Source organism: Dreissena polymorpha, unplaced genomic scaffold (assembly GCF_020536995.1).
Source record: "Dreissena polymorpha isolate Duluth1 unplaced genomic scaffold, UMN_Dpol_1.0 chrUn099, whole genome shotgun sequence".
In the NCBI taxonomy this organism is placed as follows: domain Eukaryota; kingdom Metazoa; phylum Mollusca; class Bivalvia; order Myida; family Dreissenidae; genus Dreissena; species Dreissena polymorpha.
The window spans coordinates 67,547-91,783 of record NW_026273413.1 but is presented as its reverse complement, the minus strand read 5'-3'; the positions used below and the strand labels follow the sequence as shown (position 1 = coordinate 91,783).

Here is a 24,237-nt window from a genome sequence, read left to right as displayed (position 1 = left end):
TTATCAGTTACTTCAATAAAAAGAAACCCTTCTGCGTAAAAATGATTTCAAATCTACACACTATTTAATTTTTGGATTTCCAAATATATCTACACGAGGGTTTTTAATGCTTTTTTATTATTGTCTGATCCATTGATATTAAGTTCCAGCCAATGGTAGACACCATGACAAATGAACACCAGTGAGACTCCAAATTCTATCAGACTTTATATATAAACAGGTAAGTTTGCCCTTTAATTTTTATTTTGCAATGGCAACCAGAGATTGCATTTAGTAACATAACATAAAAAATGAAAAAGAAAGACATCAACAAAACTTCCAACAACATTCATAACCGAGATGTGATTACAAGCAAATATTAAAACCATAGCACTCAGCAAATGAACACAAAGGAAATCAATTTACCGTAATTACTCTATGTTTTCGGACACTTAAAAATATAAAAAAAATTCGTGTCCGAAAAACTTAGATACGACAAATATTCACAAAATACAGGTGTCCAAAAACTTAGAGTAGAAAATTGAAGTGTCCGAAAAATAGCGTCAATTGTATCAACGACTACCGAAATAGCACGTGCTTGTAAAATACCATGCTGTATAGAATGAATTACAGTTATATATGTTTGCACTGCATTTTAAATAATTTTAAATGCTTAATTTATTTGAAAGAAAGTTACTACAAGGTTCTACTTTGACCAACGAGTTAGAAGATTAGCATGTAATGTACTGATACTCGCTAGTATGAATCTGTCTAACACCTTCAATTGTTCATAAAACTTGCAATAGGGTGCATCACACTTTGAAGCGTTTTGTATTTGTCACAGTTATTTTACTGAGAAGGGGTAGTACCATTGCGGTACATAACTGAACTGTTAATTGGCACTATAAAACCCCTGGTAATTGTCATAACGCTGATGCTATCGGGCCAAACCATTGTTAAATACCGGTTTACAAGGTTATTTACCCAATAACGCCAATGTAATGGTCCGTTGCCCTCAGGCATGCACCTGCTATGTTTTATGATGTTAATTGGGTTGTAAAACCCCATGACCGAAGTGTCATAAGATATCAAAAACAGAACCGAAACATGGTTAAATAGCGATGTAAAATATACTGTCCGAAAACTTAGTGACATTAATTATGGACGAAAACTTGTGTGTCCGAAAATTAAGAGTCACGAAAAATGATTATTTTTGCTAAAAAAGAGGTGTCCAAAAACTTAAAGTGTCCGAAAACATAGAGTTATTACGGTAGTTATTCACATGTAACACCAATTTCAAACATGGACATGCAACTAAAACAAGAGATGTGTTTGTCAGAAACACAATGCCCCTTACCTGCGCCGCTTTGATACATTTTTTTTTTACCTTTGATCTTGAAGGATGACCTTTCACCACTCAAAATGTGCAGCTTCATGAGATGCACGTGCATGCCAAATATCAAGTTGCTATGCGAAGGGACATAAAAGTTATGAGCATTTTTCAAAACCAAAATGCGAAACCTAAACGCAAAGTGTGACGGAAGGACGGACAGACGGATGGTCTGATCACTATATGCCCTCCTTGGGGGGGCATACAAATCAACAACTTATCTTGAACAGAATAACACCAATATGAATTAAACATTTCACCATTTACAGAATGGAATTCAATAACCACATAGGCTGTGATACTTACAAACAAAGTTTGATTATCATTGATTTCTTCAAAGAATCATTAAACACTGATTATATTTTTATTTTCTTTAAACAGTCTTTGGAAGATCAGTTTCTTTGCTTTCTTCTGCCTGGGCTCTAGAATTTGTACTGTCGGCATATGCATCACTGTATGTAGAAGGTTCTAACACTATTCGTTTCTCAGCCTCACCCTCACCCTCACCAATGCCACTGTCTTTAGGCTGCACTACCGCAGAATTTGTCTCGCTACCCCACACAAAACTGTAGTTTTCTTCCAGCTGGTCATGCCTAGCTTGCTCACGATCAACTTCTGATGTTCCGCCCTATTAATTAACAATACATTCGTCATAAGAATATATTAAATATCATTTAACTGGATATCGGTAGTAAATGCTAAACCTGGATTACATTAAGCATTGCACCTTGAAAAACTACATGTACCGGTACATCACAATCCTGTGCGTTTTTTCTCTTATTAATATACATTGTGTTTAAATTTCAAACATTACAGTTTAATAGAGCTAACAAAAACAATATACAAGACCCTGCACAAGACCCTACATGATATTTTATTTTATTCAAATAATATAATAAATATATTTATACACACATATGATAACAGTATTTGGCATGGTAAAGTATAAGCATCTATATTCAAATCATCTACAAAGTCCCATTATGTTTATGATTTGACTAACAGAGATCTAAGTGTTCTGGCCAATACATTGTTTTTGTCTACAATCATGAAAGTGTGTGACAGAAGTATGCAAAGAAACAAGAGGGACAATGGACCCTTGGGCTCTCACCTGAGACCCTTAGGAACTAAGGAACTAAACTGTTATCACAAGGTGGAGATCAAAATAATGAAAGTACTTTATGAAACATAAATATTTAATATCTAGTATATAAACATGTATATAAACCATGGTGACCATGGTTTTCAAAGGACTGAAACCTATTTTAACTCTGCCCAGATATCATTAAAACAAATGTTCTGACTAAGTTTCATGAAGATTGGGCACAAAATGTGACTTCACAAGGTTTTACTACAGCTTATTAAGGGAAACTGCCCCGCCTTCTGGCGGCCATGTTTTCCAGGGAACCAGAACCAGTTTGAACTAAGCCAAGATATCAATAGAACATATGTTCTGACCAAGTTTCATGAACATTGGGCCATACATTTGACTTCTAGAGTGTTAACAAGGTTTCACTATTTCCTATATACTATAAGGGTAAAACTCCCCCTCCCCTATCTGGCGGCTATGTTTTTTAACGAATTGGAACCATTTCAAGATATCATTAGAACAAATGTTCTGACCAAAGTTTTAACAAGATTTTACTATTGTATAGCCATATAAGGAAACTTCCATGCCCCATGTCATCCATTTCTTTCAATGGACCTGAACCAGTTTTGAGCTCAGCTGAGATATCATTGAGACAAATGGTCTGACCCAGTTTCATGAAGATTGGAAATAAATGTGGCCTATAGTGTTTTAAAAGATAAATGTTGCACATCCAACAAAAAGTTATCAAAAAAAGCTCACAGTGAGCATATTGTGCTCAGGTGTGCTAAAAATAAATGCTATGAGGCACTTACTATCATGTCAACGATCATATTTCTAAAGGCCTCCGATTCTTGATCTGAGAGGACATGTAGAGTATCATCGTTACTGTCATAGGCAGTGGTGATAATCTTCACCTGGATCTTGTCTGAAATTTGTCAAAAGCAGGCAATATATGAGCCGCATTCTGAGAAAAGTGCGCAAAATAAATATGCGAAGATTTGTCCCAGATTAGCCTATGCAATCTGCACAGGCTAATCATCAAGGATTCTTTTTTGGTTCATGGAATATTTGGGAAATGCACAGGCTAATCTGGGACAATACTTTAAACACATGCATTAAGCATTTTCCCAGAACAAAGCTTGCATAAATAATAAAAACAATTTCATATGCTCATATTTGAACTAAAAGAATTATTGAGTAGCTTCTCACTGTGCAATTACCAGCTAACATGTTTTCTTCATACAGATATGGCAAACAGGAAATAAGTGTTCCAGTCCTCTATTTAAAGCATTCTTTGGAGAGAACATAATGCTACTGTTGCCATTAATAAAAGACAGGAATGTGATCTTCAAAATATGTGAGGAAAAAAATGGGTTCACCATGTAATTAAACATATAGTGTTATGTATAAAACTATTTGTTAAACAATCTAGGCATTCAAAATATTAAAATCAGCTGAACTAAGAAGGAATCCCAACCCTGAAAAGAATATATGTTCTATATATGATATTTTTTTGGTCTTTTTCGTTTTTAGGATATCTATTCTTAGCAAAAATCCATTTTAAGGCAAAAATTATTGTCCCTGATTAGCCTGTGAAGACTGCACAGTCTTATCTGGGATCACACTTTAAGCAAATGCATTTAGCCCAGTTTTCCCAGAACTAGGGTCATACAGTAAGAGCTCACCTCCATTTCCAAATCCAGCCTTCTCAAGCTCTTGTTTAACACTCTGTTCCAGTGCCTCAGTGTGCTTGTTACCAAGAGCGCTGGCCATGGCTTTTGTCATTTGACCTTTGGGAATTTTGCTGACCTTGACCTTTATCCCCTCAGTCTGACCTTCAACTTTCACCTCAGGTCCTATGGCAAATCAGTAGTGAAATATAAAAACATGAAACATTCAATGCTGAGTTCTCATAACATTAAGTGAAAAAGAATCATCAACAGCGAAGTTTGAAAAATCATGTTTGAAAAGCAATGAAAAGAAATGCTATAACAAATTCAACATTTAATGTGCATATAAATAAAAAAAAGTCATTTAAAACAGATTTTGCAACGGTTTGGTGAATAAGATTCATCTTTGTAACTAGATAGGCAATCATAATACGCAATCTACAACAACTGTAACATGATAGGCAATCATAATACGCAATCTACAACAACTGTAACTAGATAGGCAATCATAATACGCAATCTACAACAACTGCTATTATATAATCTTAAAATCCCATCAAAGTTGAATAGATTTGTAAATAATTAAATTTGCACATACAATTAGAAAAGTTGATTATCATAAAGGAGCATGTATTTCCAACAGACCAGTTTTCCCACATTAATTGTGAGTAAACCATGTATCTTGGCAGTAAAATTAAATTGGTTTTAATGCAGAAAGTGAGCCTGAATCATGAAGAAACAAAGTTATAACTAACATGAACTTAACCCTGCTATCCAACTCAATTTAGAAGATCACATTCTCTGCAAGATTAAATATTTCTTCAAAGGGTCTTATGCAAGGACGTTTTTTACACTGCTCATCAAACAAACAGGCCAATTAGCCTCCTACACCATCAAAGGTTTATTCAAGTTGCTATGACGCATGCAGGCTGTGGATGCTAATTCACATCTTCTCCAAACATGCAAACCATATAACATGCCATTATACTTGATTAAACTGACATCTAATAAAAAAGCACTGATGTGGGATAATCATTTCTAATTTCAACTTGCAGATACACACAGCCACATTAAAAACACAATAGCATTTAATTTTAAAAAGAGGTGGATATGGTGTCCGCCTAGTGACCAGGAGGTCATGGGTTCGATCTCCCCTGTTCTAATCCCAGTAAATGGACTCAAGAACGTTTCAAATAAGCCTTAGGCTTTCTATGCAATCGAGCTAAAATAAATATGTAAAAACTAAAGAATGTGTTCTGAGTACTTATGGAATCTAGCAATGCAGTGAAAAAAATGTAGATTATGAGAGTGTACAATTTAATAAATCTTTCACTGATTTCCATTGAAATAAATAATAACGAAAACCATCAATCATAATAACAAGGCAATTTATTATCATAAGTCACTTTTACAACAATCCAACAACAATCATGGATAGAGCATAACACTGTATTAGCTACCTATACTAGTTCTATCTGGGCCTATATTCAACACCCTTTCTCAGATTTTTTAAAAGACTTAACCATATGTTTAACTGTTCTATCATAACAGCTAATTAATTTGAACCATACTTGATAATCAGCCCACACAACTACACACATTTAGAATATCTGACTCAATCTCAAACTCAAATTGAGACACAAAAATGACTCTTGAGTTTAAGACTGATATTCTTAATTTTATCAGTCCAGGGGGCCAGTATCTCTAAGTGCCAGATCTCTAATACTGAATGAATTCTCAATACAGCCTAAAATTTCTGGACTAACATTTATATAGTAAAGGACTGTCTTTTTGAATCTCAAAGGATAGATTAGTGATAAATGTTCAGATATCAGTTTAACTTCACCTAACAGTTTCACTCCTTCAAATTTGTTGATTCACACCTGATTAAACAAGCATTTATTTAAATTCCACAATTTTTTGTTTCAATGGCCCTGGTTGGTATTTCAACACATCAAAAGTTATTATGGTGTATACATCTTAATAAAAGTTAAAAACAAAACTTTAAAACTAAAAATCTTGGTGTATTACTGAAACGAGATTATAATTGAGCTGTGTTCAGGGAAAAACAGGATTCAGGGTAATGCCTTATGAAATATTTGCGCTTAAAGGAAGTCTGCTCAATTGTGTTTAATGCAATTTCTTATAAAGTACTTCAGCAATTAATTATTGCAATGGATTTTAAACATAATTTCTTGGGCCTGCTACTGAAGCTACCACTAAGCATTAAGACTATATGAACCTCTTTTAAATGTCAAACATTTTAGCTCTAGAGAGCAAGAGTGTTCTGCAATGGCTTGCTTATTTAAAGGTATAAAGTGTAGTCTATTTATTTTTAAATGTTAACATTATTAATATGGAAAGGCGATTTAAAAAAAAAAGCAAAACAGGATGGTGGATAATTTAACACTGAGCTAAGAATTGGATTACACAAGTATTTAGGATGTTTTTTACACTTTGTACCAAGTCTGATGAGTTTTATCAACATCTTCCATAAATTGTCTGTTAGTCAACAAATTTTATTGAGGAAACCCCAAATCAATCATAATTATCAGGAAAGGCATTATATAATCTTCATATTGTCACATTTGAAATAGAGTGTAAGTATTTGTGACTTAAAACACTACTATCAACATGTACTTCTAATTGTCTTAGTGTTTTTAATAAAGTACTTTTTAAAACAGTGACATATCATGCATCAAAACTAGATTTGAAATTAGATTGAAAACTAACAAGAGCTGTCAGAGGACAGCCCGCTCTACTATTCGAGTGCTTGACAGTATAACGTAAGCCATCATGGGGAAATTGTTCATATTTAATAAGGTAAAGGTAATATAGTCTATATTCTAAGTGGAAGACGACCATAATTGAAACATATTGATCGCTTATGTTCTAAAGAAGTTGTACTTTATTGACGATTCTGAGTTCAGGCATATTTTCCACAATCTCTTGAACGTTTGTTAAGACAGAAAACAAACTAATAAGATTTTATTTCAAGTTTGATAGCAATAGCTTGGGTGGGATGGTTGGACGATCCTTCAAAAATAATGTAAATAAATATTTGTGGATTTTTTAAAACCATGTTTCAAAGAAAAAAAAATCTTTTTGGGTGGGTGGGGGGTTTGGGTGGGGATGGAGAGGGGATATAATGTTGGGGTGTGGTCATTTATAAAATGATCTTTAAAAAATAAAACAAGAGGGCCTGAAAGGCCCAAAGTCGCTCACCTGAGATAACAAGATATTATTGGGACAAATCTTCTGACCAAGTTTCATGAAGATCGGAAAATAATTGTGGCCTCTAGAGTGTTAACAAGGTTTTACTATAGCCATATAAGGCAAAATGCCCCACCCCCTGGGAGACATGTTTTTCAACCAACGGGCATCATTTTTAAACTCGTCTAAGATATTATCGGGAAGAATCTTCTGACCAAGTTTCATGAAGATCGACAGTAAATGTGGCCTCTAGAGTGTTAACAAGATTTTACTATAGCCAAATAAGGAAAAATGCCCCACCCCTTGGAAGCCATGTTTTTCAAGCAAACATAATTATTTTCGAACTCATCCAAGATATCATTGAGACCAATCTTCTGACCAAATTTCATGAAGATTGGACAATAAATGTGGCCTCTTGAGTGTTAACAAGGTTTTTCTATAGCCGTTTAATTAAGGAAAAATGCCCTGCCCCTGGTGGCCATGTTTTTAAAGCAACCAAAACCATTTTCAAACTCATCCAAGATATCATTGGGACAAATCTTCTGAACAAGTTTCATGATGATCGGAAAATAAATGTGGCCTCTAGGGTGTTAACAAGGTTTTACTATAGCCATATAAGGAAAAATGCCCCGCCCCCGTGGTGGCCATGTTTTTCAACCAAGCATCATCATTTTTGAACTCATCCAAGATATTATTGGGATGAATCTTTTGGCTGAGTTTCATGAAGATCGGACAATAAATGTGACCTCTAGAGTGTTAACAAGATTTTACTATAGCTATATATATAGCAATATAAGGAAAAATGCCCGCCCCTTGGCAGCCATGTTTTTCAAGCAAACGTAACCATTTTCGAACTCATCCAAGATATCACTGGGACAAATCTTCTGACCAAGTTTCATGTAGATCAGAAAATAAATGTGGCCTCTAGAGTGTTAACAAGATTTTACTAAAGCCATATAAGGAAAAATGCTCTGCCCCCTGGTGGCCATGTTTTTCAACCAACCGGCATCATTTTCGAACGCGTCAAAGATATTATTGGGATAAATCTTCTGACCAAGTTTTATGAAGATTGGAAATAAATGTGGCCTCTAGAGTGTTAACAAGATTTTACTACAGCCATATAAGGAAATATGCCCCGCCCCTTGACAGCAAGCAAAGGTTACCATTTTTGAACTCGTCCAAGATATCATTGGGACAAATCTTCTGAGCAAGTTTCATGAAGATCGGAAAATAAAAGTGGCCTCTAGAGTGTTAACAAGGTTTTACTGTAGCCATATAAGGAAATATGCCCTGCCCCTTGGCGGCCATGTTTTTCAACCAACAGGCATTATTTTCGAACTCGTCCAAGATATTATTATGATGAATCTTCTGACCGAATTTCATGAAGATCAGACAATAAATGCGGCCTCTAGAGTGCTAACAAGATTTTACTTTAGCCATTTATAGCCATATAAGGAAAAATGCCCCGCCCCTTGGCAGCCATGTTTTTCAAGCAAACATAACTATTTTTGAACTCATCAAAGACATTATTGAAACCAATCTTCTGACTAAATTTCATGAAGATTGGACAATAAATGTGGCCTCTAGAGAGTTAACAAGGCAAATGTTGACGCCACACAATGGACAATGGACAACACACGACAGACAAAAGGCGATCACAAAAGCTCACCATGAGCACGTTGTGCTCAGGTGAGCTAAAAAAAAGCAAAATTTTTGTCTTTTTTTTTTTATTTTCTTGGGAAGGGGGGGGGGCAGGATTCTAGGGTGGGGCGTGGGGGATGGTTTGGGTGGAGTCCATTGTGGTATGTCAGGTAAGTGTTGTTATGACAAAGTATGAATCAAATCTGATCATAAATAAAGAAGTTATGAAAAATTTATTAAATTTATTAATTTGACCTTGAGAGTCAAGGTCATTCAAAGGTCAAGGTCAAATTCAACTTGCCAGGTACAGTACCCTCATGATAGTAAGAAAGTATTTGAAGTTTGAAAGCCTTGATACTTAAGAAGTAAAGTGGATCTTTATACAAACTTTAACAAAATATTCAAAGTTACTAAGACAAAAATGGCCATAATTCCATTAAAATACCAACCAGAGTTATGCAACTTGCCCTGTACAGTCCCTTACGATAGTTAGTAAGTGTTGCAAGTATGAAAGCAATAGCTTTGATACTTTAGAAATAAAGTGAATCTAAACACAAAACTTAACCAAATTTTCAATTTTCTAGGTATAAAAAGGGAACATAATTCTTACAAAATGCTTGGTACAGTTGTCTGCTCTTGTTTATAGATTGTGCTCATGTTGGTCAAGAAGTATGCAAATAAAAAAGCAATATGACATGGTACATAGAAAATATTTGGGGTGGTACGCAAACTTTAACATAGATTTATAAATAATAAGCATATTTTAAGTAGAAAAAGGGCCATAACTCTTACAAAATGCTTGTTACAGTCGTCTGCTCCTGTTTAAAGATTGGGGTCATGTTGGTAAAGAAGTATGCAAAATATGAAAGCAATATGTCAAGGGACATACAAAATATTTGAGGTGGTACGCAAACTTTAACATAGATTTATCAATAATATGCTTATTCTAAGTGAAAAAAGGGCCATAATTTTTACAAAATGCTTAATACAGTTGTCTGCTCTTGTTGATAGGTTGGAGTCATGTTGGTAAAGAAATATGCAAAATATAAAAGCAATATGACAAGGGACATAGGAAATATTTGAGGTGGTACGTAAACTTTAACATTCCAACGCTCACTGGAACAGGAACGCCGACGCCGGGGTGAGTAGGATAGCTCCACTATATATATTTCATATATAATAGTCGAGCTAAAAAGTAGTCCCTACACAGGTGACTGTAAACAATATTTGGCATTTTTAGTTACCTTAATTATTTTCAATATTTCATCACTAGGCATTCAATAAATTAAACAAGAGGGCCAATATGGCCCTAGTTCGCTCACCTGAGAGGAGTAGGTTCATTCAATCTTTACCAAATGTCAAACTAGATATTGTCCATACAAACATCCTGGTCAAGTTTCATCATTATTTCATCTGCGAGTGATGATCAATGTACCTATGAAGTTTCATGATCCTAGGCGTAAGCATTCTTGAGTTATCATCCGGAAACCATTTTTCTAAGTTGAGTCACCGTGACCTTGACAGCGATTGTGTGAATACGTTTTTTGGCACTGTGACCTTTGACCTAGTGACCTGATAATCAAAAGGGTAATCTGGGAGTCATGATCAATATACCTATGAAGTTTCATGAACCTAGGCATAAGCGTTCTTGAGTTATCATCCAGAAACCATTTTACTATTTCAGGTCACCGTGACCTTGACCTTTGACCTAAGGACCTGAAAATCAATAGGGGTCATCTGCGAGTCATTATCAATGTACCTATGAAGTTTCATGATCCTAGGCCTAAGCGTTCTTGAGTTATCATCCAGAAACCATTTTACTATTTCGGGTCATCGTGACCTTGACCTTTGACCTAGTGACCTGAAAATCAATAGGGGTTATTCGGAGTCATGATCAATGTATCTATGAAGTTTCATGATCCTAGGCATAAGCGTTCTTGAGTTATCGTCCGGAAACCATTTTACTGTTTTGGGTCACTGTGACCTTGACCTTTGACCTAGTGACCTGAAAATCAATAGGGGTCATCTGTGAGTCATGATCAATGTATCTATGAAGTTTTATGATCCTAGGCATAAGCGTTCTTGAGTTATCATCTGGAAACCATTTTACTATTTCGGGTCATCATGACCTTGACCTTTGACCTAGTGACCTGAAAATCAATAGGGGTCATCTGTGAGTCATGATCAATGTACCTATGAAGTTTCATGATCCTTGGCATAAGCGCTCTTGAGTTATCATCCGGAAACCATCTGCTGGACGGACGGACCGACATGAGCAAACAATATACCCCCTCTTCTTCGAATGGGGGGGGGCATAATGAGAAAACTGCCCCCCTCCCTGCAGCCATGTTATTCAACTGACCAGAACAATTTTTGAACTCAACTCTCATATCAAGGAAACAAATGTTCTGAGTAAATTTCATGCAAATTGGACCAAAAATGTGACTTCTACTGTGTTCACATGTTTTCACTATATACATATAGAGATAAATGCCCCGCCCACTGGCGGCCATGTTTTTTTCACCGATCCCGACCATTTTCAGACTCGTCCGAGATATCAATAAAACCAATGTTTTGACCAACTTTCATGATGATTGGGCAAAAATTGTGACTTCTAGAGTGTTAACATGGTTTCTCTATAGCCAAATAGGGAGAAGAATGCCCCGCCCACTGGCGGCCATGTTTTTTCACCGATCTCGACCATTTTCGAACTCGTCCGAGGCATCAATTGAACCAATATTTTGACCAACTTTCATGATGATTGGGCAAAAATTGTGACTTCTAGAGTGTTTACAAGGTTTCTCTATAGCCAAATAAGGAAAACTGCCCCGCCCACTGGCGGCCATGTTTTTCAACGGGTAGGAACCACTTTTGAACTCAACCAAGATATCATTAAGACAAACATTTTGACAAAGTTACATGAAGATTGGGCATGAAATGTGACTTCAACAGTGTTTACAAGGTTTTTCTTTTTTTTGACCTAGTGACCTAGTTTTTGACCCGGCACAACCCAGTTTCGAACTCGGCTGAGATTTCATTGGGACAAAGCTTCTGACCAAGTTTCATGAAGATGGGACAAGAAATGTGGCCTCTAGAGTGTTTACGAGCAAATATTAACGGACGGCCGGACAAAGACAGGGAACAAAAGCAAAACCTGAGCAATCAGGTGAGCTAAAAAGCATGTATGATAAATCCGCCATTACAAAAAACAATCTTATTCACCTGTGGGCTCAGAGAGTGTTGCCTGTTTAGGTGGAGTGGGTGGGGTATCATCCCTGACGGGAGGTATGGATTTCACGTCTCTCTCTGCCTCATCATACTCTGCAAACTGCTCCAACTCCTTGTTCACTGCATTGATATCTAAACAGAAATAGCACTTGGGGTAAGAAATGTGAAAGGGGCAATGGAATTTTGTTGCAATAACGTTTGTAACAAGACTGATATCTCAATAGCAAAAATATCAATTACAGGAGGGGGACAAACTATATTTGTATCACCATCATAATAGACTATATATCTCATTAGAAATAGCAAAAGGTCATAACTGTGTAACAAGAGAATAAGACCTGTGTTGTTATCACCTTGGAAATGGTGATCAGAAAGATTTTGCAATTATCAAAATAAGTAAACGTTTTGACATCTCAGTAGATTTAGTAAGGGGTCATAACTGTTTGATTACAACCTTAGAAACATAATTGATATCTCAGCAGCAATAGCAGTGGAGATAAGATCTGTGTGCTTATAACCTTAGTAGCAGGCTTGTCATTTCAGTAGCAATAGCAAGGGGCAATAAACCTTTTTTGTTATCTTTGTGGTTATCACCTTAGTAATAGGCTTGATATATCAGTAGCAATAGCAGGGTCAATAGAACGGTGTGGTTATCACCTTAGTAACAGGTACTAGTTCTGACTTATCCAGCTTGTCAAGCAGTCTGTCTATGGCCTTGGTGAGGTGTCTAATGGCCTCCCTGCTGTTATTACCTTGTTCTGACTTATCCAGCTTGTCGAGCATTCTGTCTATGGCCTTGGTGAGGTGTCTTATGGCCTCCCTGTTCTTACCTTGTTCTGTCTTATCCAGCTTGTCAAGCAGTCCGTCCATGGCCTTGGTGTGATGTCTAATGGCCTCCCTGTTCTTACCTTGTTCTGTCTTATCCAGCTTGTCAAGCAGTCCGCGTATGGCCTTGGTGAGGTGTCTGATAGCCTCCCTGTTCTTACCTTGTTCTGTCTTAACCAGCTTGTCAAGCAGTCGGTCTATGGCCTTGGTGAGGTGTCTGATGGCCTCCCTGTTCTTACCTTGTTCTGACTTATATCCAGCTTGTCAAGCAGTCCGTATATGGCCTTGTTGAGGTGTCTAATGGCCTCCCTGTTCTTACCTTGTTCTGTCTTATCCAGCTTGTCAAGCAGTCCGTCTATGGCCTTGATGAGGTGTCTAATTGCCTCCCTGTTCTTACCTTGTTCTGTCTTATCCAGCTTGTCAAATAGTCCGTCTATGGCCTTGGTGAGGTGTCTTATGGCCTCCATGTTCTTACCTTGTTCTGTCTTATCCAGCTTGTCAAGTAGTCCGTCTATGGCCTTGGTGAGGTGTCTAATGGCCTCCCTGTTCTTACCTTGTTCTGTTTTATCCAGCTTGTCAAGCAGTCTGTCTATGGCCTTGGTGAGGTGTCTTATGGCCTCCCTGTTCTTACCTTGTTCTGTCTTATTCAGCTTGTCCAGCAGTCTGTCTATGGCCTTGGTAAGGTGTCTAATGGCCTCCCTGTTCTTACCTTGTTCTGTCTTATCCAGCTTGTCAAGCATTCTGTCTATGGCCTTGGTGAGGTGTCTAATGGCCTCCCTGTTCTTACCATGTTCTGTCTTATCCAGCTTGTCAAGTAGTCCGTCTATGGCCTTGGTGAGGTGTCTTATGGCCTCCCTGTTCTTACCTTGTTCTGTCTTATCCAGCTTGTCAAGCAGTCCGTCTATGGCCTTGGTGAGGTGTCTAATGGCCTCCCTGTTCTTACCTTGTTCTGTCTTATCCAGCTTGTCAAGCAGTCCGTCAATGGCCTTGGTGAGGTGTCTGATGGCCTCCCTGTTCTGATGAGTCTCTAGGTCAGTCTCTATACCTTCCTGGGCAAGCTCCTCCTGGGCCTAAAAATAGTTAAACAAAATAATAATTTAACAAGAAGCATGGCAGTACCATCCAACCTGGTTTTCAATGTTTTTCAAATTAAATCATCATCATTATTCTTTTGGCTGGTCTGTGGTCTGGTTTTGGGGGAAAATGAGGGACCACGACACAGAGGTAACTCCTCCAGTCAGGTCTGCTGCAGGCTGATGAGAGTAGCTCATCCATGGAGAGAGACATCTACTCTTTCATATTGTCCATCGAGCTTTTTTTGTGCAGTCACGATGCAACCTGCCTCTATGTGGGCTGGAGTCATGCCTGGTGACATGTCCAAAACAAATCAGCATTTACTCTGATGTTCGCCAGGAAGGCCTCTTGTGCATAAATACGTGCTACTGTCACGTTCTAGAGGTCAACAATTAATTATCTTATATTTAATCATAAGAATTTCTTCCTAGGTCTTCAAGTTAAATACAAACACACATTCAGGAAACTACCTTCATCCAACTTCTAGTTATTGATTGGAAAGCAATTTTCTAAGAAATAGTGAACTTGATGTTGATCTGCCTGGCCTGAAATGCAATCCAAAGCTATGTCTACTTGTCAGCTACCTACCGGTACACACACACACAATTTCTGTGTGGGTCCTTTCAGTCTCAGTCAAAACCTTGACACAAAATCAAGAATTTGACAAGAAACAATATTCATTTATAAACCATGACTCTGAACAAGACAAATGGCAAATACAATCCCAATCTACGTAGCCATGCAGCAAAGCTTGTTGTATCCAAAGTTTCATTGAGATCAATACAAACTTAAGATATTTGACATGAAATGAATTGTTTCATACTGCCATCCTTCTGTCTGAACACCTGACTTACCCGTGTTTAATAATAGGATTTTATCAAATTTGTTGAAACCTGGTTAACAGAAAAGTCTTAATTTTAAATAAATTATATGAAAATTAAGGTAACTACCATCAATATCTACTTCTTCCAAAACTTGAAAATGGCAAAACATCAAAAGGAACAGGACAAGATTGGCTTTTCCTGACCGTCTGAACATTGTCACGCTTGAGAAATAACAAGAGATGTGTTTGTCAGAAACACAATGCCCCCTATTGCGTCGCTTTAAAGCCATAAATTTGACCTTTGACCTTGAAGGATGACCTTGACCTTGATGTTTCAACACTCAAAATGTGCAGCTCCATCAGATACACATGCATGCCAAATATAAAGTTTGCTATCTTCAATATTGCAAAAGTTATGACCAAGGTTAAAGTTTTGACGCCGCTTTGAAGCCATATATTTGACCTTTGACCTTGAAGGATGACCTTGACCTGTCACCACTCAAAGTGCAGCTCCATGAGATACACATTCATGCCAAATATCAAGTTGTTATCTTCAATATTGCAAAACTTTAACCAAGGTTTAAGTTTTCCACAGAATGACAGACAGACAGAAAGGCCAAAAACAATATACCCCTGCTCATTCGATCCTGGTGCATACAATTTTTTTACCTCTTTGATAATGGCTTCATACTGCTGCGCCATACTTGATTTCACTTTTTGCTTGTATTCCGTAAGTTTCTGTTTTCTGGTTTTGTACTTTTCTTTAAGTGTATTGATTTCTGAAAAGGAAATCCATATCACAATTGATCATATAGAAAAAGCATTAATCTTCTATACAGGGTGCTATATTTGTTAATATTCTGATTCAAACTCTGTCATGATTTCATGCAATAAACGGTTCCGTTATGCGTATTTGGACCTGTTAAATGCACCTTGCATGATTTTGTTATGAAAGTTCCACCAATTTTGATCCCATTGAGACTGTGTGCCAGAATGTTAACACACACAAACACACACACAAATTTGCACACTGTCTAAGGAGAGAATTCAGTCTTTAAATTAACTGGCTATGATGTCTTTGGAACAATAAAGACAACAAATCGCAAAGCATGTGCAATGTTTAAATAACTATTAAAATCATAAATTTAAGAAGATATTTTTGAAACTACATCAGCATCAGACCTGCACAAATGGAAAACAGATCCCTACTTCTTCATCATACCTGATGCAACTGGCAATTATTGATAACTTTGATAATCGAGGTTCCATAAATCATCTTACTGTCACACAATTTTGAGAACCTATTATTCCACATATATAATGGTGTAATATTGTGTTTATATGGACATTTGTAAGATAAACAAATTACTGTACAATTTATTTCTCCTTACGCTCTAGCCAACATCTGTAATTCCTTTCTTTAAATGAATACCGTAATTACTCAATGTTTTCGGACACTTAAAAATAATTATTTTATTTCGTGTTCGAAAACTGAGATACGAAAAATATTAACAAAATACAGGTGTCCGAAAACTTAGAGTCGAAAATGGAAGTGTCCGAAAATAGCGTAAATTGTATCGGCGACTACCGGTTATAGCACGCCCATGTAAAATACCATGCCGTATAGTATAAATTACAGTTATACATGTTTGCACTGCATTTTAAATAATTGTAAATGCTTAATTTATTTGACAGAAAGTTACTTCAATGCTGTACTTTGACCAACGAGTTCAAAAATGAGCATGTGATGTACCGATACACGCTTGTATGAACCTGTAATTAACGCAATAAAAAAAGCAAACTATGAATTCTTTGTTTGTTCATTTCCGATAGTTGTTGTGTAACACCTTCCATTGTTCGTAAAACTTGTAATAGGGTGCATCACAATTTGAAACATTTAGTATTTGTCACAGTTATTTTACTGAGAAGGGGTAGTACCATTGCGGTAGATTATTGAACTGTTAATTGGCACTACCCCTGGTAATTGTCATAACGCTTATGCTATCGGGCGAAACCATTGTTTAATACCGGTTTACAAGGTTATTTACCAAATAACGCAAATGTAATGGTCCATTGCCCTCAGGCATGCACCGCAATGTTTTATGATGTTAATCTGGTTGTAAAACCCCATGATTGAACTGTCATTAGATGTCGAAAACAGGTTCGAAATTTGGTAAAATAGCGCTATAAAATATACTGTCCGAAAACTTAGAGACATAAAAACGGACGAAAACTCGTGTGTCCGAAAATAAAGAGTCACGAAAAATAATTATTTTTTCTAAAAAAGAGGGTGTCCGAAAACTTATAGTGTCCGAAAACATAGAGTAATTACGGTATGCGCAATTATTATTATGTTTTCCTAAAGGGGAAGTACTATACAAAGATTATCCATTTTTACTACAGAGTTACCTACCTTGGTCCAACTCTTCAAGTTCTGGGTCTTCAAGTCCACTGTCTGCCTCCTTCTCACCCAGTCTGAATAGTTTGAAAAACATCCTTTTGATATCAAACTCCCAGCAAAATTGTGTTTATATACCAAAAATGCCTCAAATGTTATTTCTACACATTATAACATTGACATAAACAGTAAAAGTAATGATTAATCAATCAAGTTAAACATGAACATTAAACAAACTTTGTCATTGAAAGATATCTTTTCAGAATGATCCTACAAGTAAATTTTCCCTTGTTGTCTTTGTTTTAGTGGTATGTATGAATAGGAATACCAGGTATTCTATAAGCCTTAATGTGGTAGTTAATGCTCTCAAATACCAACAAACAAACTGCCCCCAAATAGGATTCTATGTTTTATGCATTTAAAAGGCCCTTGGAACTTCAGTATTCCAAAAACCTATTATGTTTTAATGATATCATTAGTTAATACAAACCAAACAAAATTACTATACACTCATATGTAACATTTTGTTGTCACTTAAATATAGAAAATCCATTTTTCATATAAGGAACTAGGGATACGTTCAGCAAAGCAACCATTGCATGAGGGTTGATTAACTGATACTTCTACCATAAGATGCAGCTATTTTACCATAGACAAAGAGGGAAATCAACCATGGATTATTTTGCATCAAATTCAAGCCTTTTGTTTTGTTTCTTTGTTTGATTGTTGAACTTTTCCCTGTTTTCAACCATACTTCAGTCATAACAAGGTGATCAGTTTAGCCACTCAGACAATTCCTGGATTTCCTAGTTTACCTGTACTAGCATACACTGGTTCCAGTGACAACTGCCCTACTTAAATCAGAGGTAGGGGAGAATGGCTGTAGAAAGGATGCATGACCAATCATTAAACAATGGGAGCAAACAGCTATCCTCAGTTTCTAGTCCATCACTCTACCCAGATTCCCATGCTTTAACCATGAAAGCACAATTTTGGCAAACTTATCATTTTTGCATTATAACGAGCGATACAACTAATAATACATTAATTTTCTCACCAGTATATTTTGTTTTAAGCGCTTAAGTGAAGGTATTTGACGGAAAAGGGTGGAGAAAGGATAACTACTTTTTATGATGTAATTGCCAGTCTGGGTGACTGAGGTGAGATTGTACAAGTACTTTTTATGCAATTAGCTAAGACTATTGACAGTTCATACATTTAACAACAGTTTGTAACCATGCCATTATAACCAGCTTTCAAAATGAAAAGGAATGTTCTTACTTTTTAAGACCAGGGTGTTCATCATTCTTGTCAACAGCTGGTGGTATATTCCTAAGCCTATCCTTGACTTCTTCACTTTCCTCCTCTTTATCTCCCTTTCCTGAGATTTGCGCATCTTTTGCTTCTTTGGTGTTAAGCTTTTTCACCTGCTCCATAGCCTCTATTTTACAAAATAAAAAACAATTGAAAAAAACGAACGAACAAAAATCTTCACAGGATCCAGATTTTAAAAACCAAAACAAACAAGCAGGCACAACTGAAATAAAATGCAATCGTCCCATACAGCACTCTATCCATATACCAAGTTTCATCAATGTAGCTCTTTCAGAGTTATCAAAGAATGAAACTAACTATTTTCTGCTCTGCAAGTTTTATGTTTTCAGAGGAAGAACAGAATCTGCTCTTGCATTGCATGTAACCACTTTCTGAGTTGTTGCACGATACAGATTTTAGTTCCCACTTAGTTCTTTAACCATAGCAAGCACAATTTTGTGTAACAAAAAACTAAAATAAGTGCAAATTCCCCATATGGCCTTCTATCCACATACTGAATGTAATCAACTAGTTTTTAAGTTATTTTCAGTTACTAGTATTGCAGAATCCATATTTTCTGGACAAACAGACAAAACTGAAACACCTTCATAGTCTTCATACGGCCCTCTATCCACAAGCCAAGATAAATCAAGCTAAGTGCTTTTTGAGTCACTGCTAAATCCAGATTTGTACTGACAGACAAACACACCAACAGACAAATGGACCAGGAGTCCCCTTCGGTTACACCAGAACTAACAAGAGCACCGCATAATGGGTGCCACGCTCCGCTGCAGGTGCATTTTTGATCAAATAAAAGCTTGTCAGAAATTTTTCTTGGATTCCTAATATTAATGTTTGTTGTTATTTTGTTATTGATATTCAATTCATCTTGGCATATCCAAACAAGCAAACAGTTATGGTGCAATGAATGTTAAAGTAATTTACCATGAAGCTTTAACAAATATATTAATTTCATTCTCAATTGATCGCGCTTTCAAATGAATCCCCCCCCTGGCCAAATCGACCCTGGTCGGCTGAAATCCGGATTTCCGGAATAATCCGGATAATTGACACCCCTGGTCAACACAAGTTTGCTTTATGCTAAGTCTGTGAAGGCACTTTTCACATTTCAGAGCATTTCAGGTTAAAGGAGACTTGCTAAGAAAATACTAAACATTAAAGCTAAAAGTTGCATCTCTGATTAGCCAATGTTGAGTCAGACTATCTGGCTAAACACTTAATGCAAGGTTTTCAAGCAACATGCCTGATGTACTTGTATTCTTATACATAACATTGATTACCTTTGAAGAATTCTTTGAATTCCTCTGGGGAAGTGATAACCTTGAACACTGAATTGGACTCTGGCATGGCATCATCACCTGGCACAATACAGAAAAGTACATGTTAGCCGCACTCTTAGAAAAACAGGGTGTAATGCATGTCAGTAAAGGGTTGCCCAAAAATGGCCTGTGCAGCCCGTATAGACTAATAAGGGATATCACTTTCTGCATAAACTGTACTTTTGTTAATGTAAGACATCTTTTAAATAAAACAAAGAATTCAATAAAACGGCTGGTGTTGTTTTTGATTAGCCTGTGAGGACTGCACAGGCTATTCTGGGATGACACTTCATGCACACACATACAGGCCCTATTTTCTAACAGCAAGGCTCATATTTATATAAAACAACAGAGCTTGATACACAATGCAGTAGATTTAACAAATCTAGAATTTGACCAGAGAAGTAACAATTGGCCAAGAGTTTTAGTATGTGCCTAGGTAGGGTAGAACAAAATGTTTTCAAATATTAGAATGTCATAAGTCAGCTTTGGAGATGTTTACTATCTCCCATTAGAGACCTTATGAACCTAGTCACTATACATGCAGTCTCAATCATGATCTTGGGAAAATGTATCTATAGATGTAGTTTTCCTACAATTAAGTCTTTTTAAAATTTAATGTATGATTTGAAATTGGGTCGTGCTTTGTGAAAAGGGGGTCTAATGCATGTGTGTTAAGTGTTGCCCCAGATTAGCCTGTGCAGTCTGCAGTCAGTCTAATCAGGGACGACACTTTCCACTTTTAAGATAATTCCTGTTTAAGGAAAGTATCTTCTTAGCAAAAATCCAGTTTAGGCGGAAAGTGTTTGTGTGGACTACACAGGCTTATCTAGGATGACACTTTAACCAAATTTCCTCCGATAATCCTCAAGATACTTATCAGTAATTACCAGTGTCTCTTGAAGCCTTGAGAATGCTGTTCCACTGTTCACTTAAATCGGGTTCCTCTCCACTATTTATCTCCCCTGCTACATCAGTCTCCACATCAGGTGAACCCTCCACTTCTACTGTGCTATCTTGAGTACCTGCAAGGGAGAGAATCACTGATATCATATACATTGGTGCAACCTGTCATTTATGTCCCCTACTTCATCAGACTTCACATCAGGCAAACCCTCCACATATACTAAACTTGTCCAATTATCTTTAAGGGAAATAACCACACATATCCCAGTGAAACCCCATCGATTATCTGCCTTTCAACATGAGACACCACATCATGTGAACATTTCACTTTACTCTGCCTTTTAGAGTATAAGCAAAGAGAGACAATCACTGATGCCATATATCTAGATCTCATCAGTTATCTCCCTTACTACATCAGACCACCAAACCGTAGGTAAAGGCCATTTTTTATTTGCATACGAGACAATTGGTGGTACTATATCAGTCCAAACTTCAGGTGAAACTGCAACTTCTACTGTGCATTCCAAACTATTTGCTATTGAGACAATCTGTTGCAACCCTTCCATTTCAATGACTATAGGAAATTTCATAACTAAACTTCATCTGTAAGTAATGTAGTTAGACTCACATACCAAAAATCAGCTCATTATCTGAAAGCTTTGCGTAAAACAAACACTGGAAAACTGTTGGAATACAGATAATAGTCCAAGGCCCATAACTTTGCCAAAAATCAACGGGAACAAATTGCACACTGCATCTGTAGGGCATGAAGATAGACCCACATACCAAAAATCAGCTCAATATCTGAAAGCATTGCGTTAAAAAAAAAATCCAGACAACGGTTATTATGGTGAACAATTCTACATCCGATGCCCATTACTTTGTAAATGGACCAGAACAAATTTCACATTTCGTCTGCAACTCATGTAGGTAGACTCTCGGACCAAAAATGAGCTCAATATCTAAAAGAGTTGTGTAAAAATATGTTACCTCTCATTCCAAAAGTCAGCTCAAAATCTGAAAGTGTTGCATAAAAAGCATCTGGAAAACAGTTATTATAGAGAAAAATTATCTATCCACTTTTGTCTCGAATTTCCAAGTCTTTAACTTTCTGTTTATCGAAGTCTTTACCTTGGGTTATAGCCCTTTAAAAAAATATTGCTACCCTTGTCTAAAAAGAATTTGTACTTGCCAAATGTTAAATAAAAAAATTATCTCCCTTTAAAGCTTATTACTTAAAGCAAAAATTTAGATCAGTCAAAGGCCCATACTTTCTCAATAAATAGCGGACCAGACCAATTTTTACACTTCATCTGTAGGTCATGTAGGTAGGTGCACATACCAAAAATCAGCTCAATATATTAAAGCTTTGCGGAAAAAAACTCCTGAACACAGAATGCTGGACAGACAGACAAAAAGATGGAGAGTGTGACTGCTATATGCCACCCTACCTGGAAAGCTTTATATCACTATTGATTTCCAATTGCTTTTGTTTGTGTTTCATAAGCCAATACATTTTTAATTGTTTCCACAAATTGTTGCCCTGATCAAGTGAATTATTAAATAGATTCTATTCATAAAAGTCAACAGCACAGATCAAATTATACACATGTACAAATGTAGTGCCCACATAAAATCTTATTAAAAATTCAAGCCATATGTTACAGGATATTTTGCACCCTGTTTTGTAATTGGAACAGCCCTTCTGGGACTGTGTTCTAGGACAATGTTTATGTAAGATTTAATGTCAATATCCAGAATAAAGTATCAAATCTTGACCTGTAAACATGGGTCATATTTAGCATGTGTATATTGAAAATAAAATGTAACTGCTGAATTGTAAACTAAATGATGACTTGGTATAGAATTTTTACAACATAAAATCAAAATTAATGTACTCAACCATGGACCACTCAGATACCCACCTTGTAGTCCCTAAGAAAATCAAATTACATTTAAGACCTTCATTTCCAAACCTTAACTTCCAATGAGCATCAAACAGCACAAAACCTGAACAGACAGCAAGTGCCACATTTAAGACCTTCATTTCCAAACCTAAACTACCAATGAGCATCAGACAGCACAAAACCTGAACAGACAGCAAGTGCCTTTCAGGCTATTTTGGTTTAATGCTGATTGCATAAGCCTATATCACACTTTGCTTCATAGTGGGAAAAGTTTTAAACCATACCATCCACAATCTGGTTTTCTCGAAAGTATTTAGCCTTCTCCCCTGCCAGTCTCCGCCTCTCGTCTAGCTCCGCCTCCGCCTTCTGTCTCTGTAACTCCGCCTCCTTTTCACGCTCCGCCTTCTCAGCTGCCTCCTTAGCTGCATCACAAAAAACAAAGATACTGATTTTCAAAACAAGACAACAAAAACAAAGACTGTCTTCAAAAATAAGATAACAAAGTCAAAGGCTTCTTGAACAACAAGATAACAAAAACAAAGACTGTTTTGAAAAATAAGATTACAAAACCAAAGACTGTCTTGAAGAACATGATTTAAGGTGTGTTGCCTTTATTCAACAACAAATTCTTAAACATAGAATAATGAAGAGACTAAGAACCAGGAAAACATGTGCTTTTGTAATTTTGTTTTTTCTCAATGAAGAATGAATTACTTATAGGTGTGAAATGCCATGCTAGACTTAACTTTTAAGTTGTTATAAAACATTACAGTTTTAAGAATAGTCAATACACAAACGGCTAATTATGGAAGCAAAGTTATGGCTCTTGTGCACTGCACAAATCATCAATGTGTGCATAATAGATATGGGCTGTGCTCTGTGAAAAGGGGGTTTAATGCATGTACATAAAGTGTCATACCAAATTAGTCCGGACAGACTACACTTTCCCCTTTGATGATATTTTTCTTTCAAAGAAAGTTTCTTCTTAGCAAAACTGCAATTTAGGCAGAAAGTGTCTTCCTTGATTAGCCTGTGCAGACTGCATCGACTAATCTGGGACAACACTTTTCACACATACAATCCCCTTGTCACAGAGCACTACCCATATTTAGTTTCATATTGATACCTCTTATACATATCTTTTATTTAAAATATGACCAGCACAAAACATCCACCAGCAGAATAGATGGCCTGAATAACAAACTGATTCCAGAATACCCGCAACCCCCCCCCCCCCCCCCCCCCTGCCCTGTTTCAGCTCTGTATATATATATGCATGTGCGTAAAGTGTCGTCCTTGATTAACCTATCCAGTCTGCACTGGCAGATAAGGGGCGACAATTTCAACATTAATAGAATGCTTGGTCTAAAGGAAGTCTCTCCTTAACAAAAAATCCAGTGTAGGCAAATATAGTGTCCCTGATTAGCCAGTACCTAATG

General features: G+C 36.7%; 1 protein-coding gene across 1 annotated transcript in view; it reads right to left on the bottom strand.

Moving 5' to 3' along the window:
• Positions 1 to 1,720: 1,720 nt before the first annotated feature.
• LOC127864073 (protein OS-9-like) overlaps positions 1,721 to 24,237 on the bottom strand; it is a 59,338-nt gene continuing 36,821 nt past the window's right edge. Inside the window, exons 7-17 of the mRNA XM_052403757.1 lie at positions 23,083 to 23,220; positions 20,876 to 21,010; positions 19,947 to 20,024; positions 18,613 to 18,772; positions 17,347 to 17,408; positions 15,603 to 15,712; positions 13,980 to 14,106; positions 12,206 to 12,343; positions 4,145 to 4,315; positions 3,272 to 3,384; positions 1,721 to 1,997 (exon numbers count right to left, since the gene is read on the bottom strand). Of these exons, the coding sequence (XP_052259717.1) occupies positions 1,743 to 1,997; positions 3,272 to 3,384; positions 4,145 to 4,315; positions 12,206 to 12,343; positions 13,980 to 14,106; positions 15,603 to 15,712; positions 17,347 to 17,408; positions 18,613 to 18,772; positions 19,947 to 20,024; positions 20,876 to 21,010; positions 23,083 to 23,220 (1,487 nt within the window). The 3' untranslated portion in view covers positions 1,721 to 1,742. The remainder of the gene's footprint in view (positions 1,998 to 3,271; positions 3,385 to 4,144; positions 4,316 to 12,205; positions 12,344 to 13,979; positions 14,107 to 15,602; positions 15,713 to 17,346; positions 17,409 to 18,612; positions 18,773 to 19,946; positions 20,025 to 20,875; positions 21,011 to 23,082; positions 23,221 to 24,237) is intronic.